The sequence below is a fragment of the Oryzias melastigma genome, linkage group LG3 (genome assembly GCF_002922805.2).
Source record: "Oryzias melastigma strain HK-1 linkage group LG3, ASM292280v2, whole genome shotgun sequence".
NCBI classification, from domain to species: Eukaryota; Metazoa; Chordata; class Actinopteri; order Beloniformes; family Adrianichthyidae; genus Oryzias; species Oryzias melastigma.
This window is the reverse complement of record NC_050514.1, coordinates 34,457,658-34,463,715: the sequence shown is the minus strand read 5'-3', so window position 1 is coordinate 34,463,715 and position 6,058 is coordinate 34,457,658. Positions and strand designations below refer to the sequence as shown.

Sequence of the window (6,058 nt, the reverse complement as noted above, 5' to 3'; positions counted from 1 at the left end):
GTGTCAAAATGATTTCTTCTGATCAACCGCGTGTTGCATGGAAACGTTTGTTACAATCGGATAAAGTTTTTCCGGGCCCACAGTTCTATTCTAATCTGATCTATGATCCAGGACATTTTGTCCATATAAATGCAGCTACTGAGACACAGAGAATAAACGCTCAGACTGAATGCTCTTAACCATTTAAGACTTCGCATGGAGCATTCTTCTTCTTCTTCTTCTTCTTCAAATGCATTTCCGGCAGGATATACACCGACGAGTGCAATGCTGCCACCCCCAGATGATGGAAAAAAAACAATCAAATCCTAAACTTGATTAAATTCTGAAAAACAGCCCAGTTTGACGGAGAAAGTGAAAGACAGCACACATTACAGCCATAACACATAATTGTATGATGCATTGAAATGAAAATGTAGAAAGTCCTAAATCTGGAGAGCAGGCTTAAATACAGCATGGGGATTGACATAGATGGGAAACAGCTGGTTAAGGCAGGTGCATGATGGGACATGGAGTAAGGGAGGGAAAAGATGCAGTCTGTACTCTGGAGAGGGTTCCCTCTGGTGGTCGGAGGAGGACATGACCGGTTGAGCCCTGACACAGGAGTAGAGTTTCCATTCATTGACGTATTAAACAGTTTGGGAGACATTCGGTGAAGACAGAATATCATTTAGACTGGCTTGAGAAATTTCAGAAAAAGATGTTCAGATGTAACTGATGCGAATGAGAGAAAGGCAGTAAATCCAAAGGATAATCCTTTTACAGATGCAGTGAATTTTTCATTACTGGGGTCAGCAACTTTACCATGAACAGTAAGCAGAGCACCATTTTGGAGATTTGAAAACTGTTATTGTTCTTAAATCGTTTTTAAATAAACATTAAAAAGATGAGACGACTGAAATCGGTGTGAAGATTTTACGCACTGATCTGTGGAGAGAAATATTGTCAAAGTAAATGTGAAAGTTTTTAAAACCAGGTGCAGGACGTATGAAACGTTCCACTTCTTCCATGTTTACCACTCTTTTTTTCTTGTTGAAATACAATGTTGTATTTTTTAAACTCATGGTTATTTAGGACTCTCCAGGATGTGTCTTTAAAAAGCAGACCTGCTGAGGTGTTAGCAGGTTTCAAGTCATTTTCACCTCAGATAGTTTGGTCCACATTGCAGCTGGTTTCCTCTGATTATCCTCTTGTTTGGTCAGATGTGAAAGTTTGGCTGAACTCTGGTTTGGACCAAACAAGAGAACTCTGTTTTCCAGAGTCCAGATCTGTGTTAAGCTGAACAACAGCAGGAGAAAGTCTGAAAACGCGTCTCACTGTCAATTGTCTGTACTTTTATTTTTTCCTCAGGATCAGATTTATTATTTACACTCTTAATGAGACAAAGATAAACAGGAAAGGTGAGTGGAAGCAGCTTTTTTCTCAGTTATAAATACATCATGAGCCTAACAAATGCACAGCACTGGCAGTTTGTTCTTACAGCGATACGTTTGTTTTTCTGGCAGAAAAAAAAGAAGGTCTGAAGGAGCTGCTGAAGAATTGCACGTTTGAAACCAAGTACTGCTTGCATGAGGTGAGCCTGATCCCATCCTGATCCAGAGAGCTCATTGGTTGTGTCAAAGAACTGGACTAAGTGACCCCTTCCCCCTGGCGTTCCAAACAGGAAGTACATGCGGGCTCCAAGAAGCCAAAAGAAATAAACAGCTGTTACTCCGTCAGAATAACCATTCTTGCTCTGGTTCTTCTTTTAAAGGATCTCTATGCTTCAAAATCAAATTTGTGAGCTTTTAGGTGTATTGTAATGTTCATTCCTTACTATATATATATATATATATATATGTGTGTGTGTATTTTTTATTTTTCTGTAATCTTTACTAGTTTTCTATTTTAGTTGCTTGAAATAAATCAATTCCAAACTGAAAATCTTCAACCACAACTTGATCAGAACTTTCTAACATTTCTTTTCAATCTCTCCAAGTTAAAGTCTAAAGTCCTAAAATGATTCTCAGCAGTCAAAGCTTTTGGAAGTAAACACTGAAAGCCAGAATATCTGTAAAAATGTCATTCTCTACAAACTGCAGACATGACTGCATCCATGTGGGAAAGTAACAATTCTGAGCAAACAGCTGCATTTCTTAAGAAAAACGGAACATTCAAGACCCTGGGTTTAAAATTCATGGTTTCTTTTTTTGATTTACATACATGTGTAATAATTTCAGGCTGAGCTTTTTCTTATAATTCTCCTGAAACGTGTTTAACAGGCAAATATTTGTTTGTCTATGAACTATTTTACTGTCAGGGTCTTCTGAGGGAGTATTGCTACGTTCTCGTGGGTATAAAAGACAGAGAGTGGGAACAGCAAGCTTTCATCCACAAACTGGAAAGCAAAAGGATTGAAGTCAAGGTGAGTTTTCTCAAAATATACGGATGATGAAATGTTGAGGGCTGCACGGTGGCGCAGTGGTTAGCGCTCTTGCCTCACAGCGAGAAGGCCCCGGTTCGAATCCCGACTGGGACCTTTCTGTGTGGAGTTTGCATGTTCTCCCCGTGCATGCGTGGGTTTTCACCGGGGACTCCGGCTTCCTCCCACCGTCCAAAAACATGCTTCATAGGTTCATTGGTGACTCTAAATTGCCCCTAGGTGTGAATGTGAGAGTGGAGGGGTGTGTGATTGAGGCCCTGTGACAGACTGGAGACCTGTCCAGGGTGAACCCCGCCTTCGCCCTTCAGTAGCCGGGTTAGGCTCCGGCACCCCGCGACCCCGAAAGGGACAAAGCGGTCAAGAAGATGAATGAATGAATGAAATGTTGAGACAAAGAGAACTCATACGTGCACGTGTGTGTGCATGTCAATGTGCAGACAATTAAGACGGATGACAAAATTTTCTATGGCCTGAGAGCTGAAGACGAGGTGTTCAAGAATTATCAGTACCTGCTCAAAGTGTCGGACACCTGCAGCACTGAAGACATGAAACAGAGCGTTACCCTGGCAACCAGGTACAACACATCAATCTTGAGTCTGAAAACGTCAATGTTTCTGCTGTCTGAACTTTTTCACATTTTTTTGTCCTTCAGGATCAGAATTGTTCATTTCATTCTTAAAGAGACAAAGACAAATGGATTTGATGCTGAGGACAACCCAGGACGTGAGTTGAAGTTTCTTTTCTTCAGTTTTTTTATCAACGTCTTCAGCATAGAAAATGTGCATCAGAGGCAGCATCTACTCACAGCGATACGTTGATATTTCTGGCAGAAAGACCAAAAGGTCTGGAAGAGCTGATGAAGGACGGCGTGTTTGAAACCAACTACTCCTTACATGAGGTGAGTCTGATCCAGAGAAATCTGCTCCTCTGTGGACAGTTGAGGCCGTCGTGGTTTGACTTCTTCAGACCTGGACTCCACACGTGTGGAAAACACATTTTGGATTTTGTTACAGTTGTTCACTCTGCTTTATTAAAACTCTGTGACTACATGTTTGAAGCGCTAGCTCGAGTCTTGAGAGGTTAAAGCGCATGTGTCGAGTCAAGGCCCGGGGACCGGATCCGGCCCTCCGGGTGATTCTATCCGGCCCTCCAGATCGTTTTATTTTATTGTTATTAATGGTCCAATGTTGTCTTGCACTCATTTCTAACTTGTATAATTTTGACAAAATATAATTTTATGGAGAGTAAAATATTGAAAGAAAGCAAACCGTGCGTTTGCTGTGCTGGCTCCCAAACTCTGGAATCATTTGCCACCAGCTATTAGAGAAGTTACAACTTTGGAGTCTTTTAAAGCAAAACCGTTCCTCCATTATAGCGCTGAGGTATCTGCCTAGCTGCCTTTTAATGTTTTTATTGATTTTAATATCTGGTTTTAATTGGTTTTAAGGTTTATATATCTTTTATGTTTTTACGTCTCTTATGTTTTTATGCCTTTTATTATTCTGGTCTGTCTCTCTTGTGTACAGCACTTTGGGCCTCCTTGACTGGTGGTGGAAGGTGCTTTATAAATGAATAAAGGAAATGAAAGTTATTTAAGGTTTAAGTTGATTTATTATGGAATAATATTCTTGCCTTTTTATTATTCATGATTATGTTAAAATGTTATGGTATTAAAGTTTTAAAAAATGGTATTCTGCTAGCTTTTTGGAATATTTTGACATTTACTAAGATTTACTTAGTCTACTTTAGCCAAACATTTTAACTACATGTTAGCTGTTTTGGCTAATTTAGTTTTTTTTTTAATTTTGTTAGGATATTTTGAAGTTTAGCTATATTTTCAGCTGCATGCTAGCTGTTTTAGCTAACCTTTTTTTTGTTTGTTTTCAGCTTTAGTTTCAACTTCAGTTATCAATTTCAGCATCTTCAGCTATCAGCACTAGCAACTTCAATGGCCAAATTCAGCTTACAGCATTTACACTAGCATTATCATGTGTAACACGATATATCTAGTTCATAATTATGTTCAAAAGCTATGGTTCTAAAGTTTTTAAAATGTAGTTTTAGAGTGTTCAGTAAATGTTTATCCTGTTCGGTCCGCGATGTAGGCTGTGTTTTGGAGTTTAACCCATTGTGCGATTGAGTTTGACACTCCTGGGTCAAAGCGTCATTTAGCTTTTACATTAATTTGAACATGAGATTCAAAATTCATCAATGATGTGAAGTGAAGACACAAAATCCTGAAAATAACACGCAGACTCCTGTTTTAAATGACTAAAATCTTTGATTTATAATCTGACTTTAATTGTGACTTGGCTTCACATCTGATTCTTTAATCCACTAATATCCAATAATAATATTGTGTTTGTCGAGCAGAATTGTCACACAAGCTTGTTAAAAATGACAAGTAGGTGTTTCCATGTCAGACCTTTTAAAAATTGTCAGTGGCTTAATACCATATTGACATTTTTAAAAATATTGAATCCGTCGTAAGTGGAGTGGTAGTGATGTTACTTGAAGCCACACCCTTAAAATAATCGAATTGTTTTTTAACATTCAGATGAAAACAAAAAGAAAAAGTTTAACGTTATAACAGCTGAAAGAGAGTTTTGCTGTGAAAAAAAGATCATTATTGACATAAACCAAAACAGAATAGAAAAGGTCACAGTAATGATGCTTGTGATGATTTGATTTTGAAGGAAACGGACCAGAAGGACCTGGAGGGGAGCTGGGCGGGATGGACATCAGTTTTCAGGAAACAACCGTACGATGAGATCCAGTGAGTCACTTCTCCAACTTTCTGGATCATTGGCTGATTTCCAAAAAACAATCTCATCAGTTTGTAGCAGAAAGTATTCAGTCATCTGTGTCAAACATACGGCTAGCCCAGGAGTCTGCAACCTGTGGCTCCAGATCCACATGTGGCTCTTTTATCTCTCCTTGGCCAAACATAAATTAAGTTATAGGGACTGCTGATCCAGCCATGTCAACCGTCTGAGTAACCTAACCAAAACTTCCTAAATAAAGCAAATAAACAAAGCCTGCAAACTAAGACTACAACCCCAAACTAAAAGAGAGGGAAACTAGCTTCAGTTTAATCTGGTGTGAAGCATCTTTAATGCTTTTTTCACATTGTCCCTGTCAAATTAAGTACTAAATAAAAGAAAAGTTTGTAAGTCTCATTTAGTGTGAATGCACCATAAGTGAGAAATTGGTAAGACTTGATAACAACTACACACTTTGAAGTATTAGTTAAGCATTAATTGAGCATGAGTTAACATTCATTTATAAAACCTCAGTTCTACTTTATTAAACATTAGCAATTGGCTTATATGTGTTATAAACACTATATTTATAATTAAAAGAGATTATTAAGTAAGGGATAATACCCGACGAAGTGTGCGTTATGAGAAATTAACGCACGACGCGGAGGCCTAAACCGTCCGACGCGAAGCGGAGGACGGTTGCCTCCGTGAAGTGCTTTAATTTCTCATAATGCACACTTCCGAGGGTATTATCCCGCTTATACCATGGTCTTTACAAAATAAATAAAAATTTAATCAATATTTAGTACTTTATTCTTGTTATTTCTTTGGTTTAGCTCATTTTTTCACAAAAAAGCGGACTATTTGATCCGTGATG

The 6,058-nt window shown here is 38.5% G+C and overlaps 1 protein-coding gene across 1 annotated transcript in view; it reads left to right on the top strand.

Annotated features, from left to right (window-relative positions):
* Positions 1-506: 506 nt before the first annotated feature.
* The window catches only part of LOC112160557 (anoctamin-9), a 29,433-nt gene continuing 23,881 nt past the window's right edge, over positions 507-6,058 (top strand). The window contains exons 1-8 of the mRNA XM_036217418.1: positions 507-511; positions 1,348-1,397; positions 1,503-1,570; positions 2,297-2,401; positions 2,857-2,993; positions 3,072-3,142; positions 3,250-3,317; positions 5,116-5,195. Coding sequence (XP_036073311.1) covers positions 507-511; positions 1,348-1,397; positions 1,503-1,570; positions 2,297-2,401; positions 2,857-2,993; positions 3,072-3,142; positions 3,250-3,317; positions 5,116-5,195 — 584 coding nt within the window. The remainder of the gene's footprint in view (positions 512-1,347; positions 1,398-1,502; positions 1,571-2,296; positions 2,402-2,856; positions 2,994-3,071; positions 3,143-3,249; positions 3,318-5,115; positions 5,196-6,058) is intronic.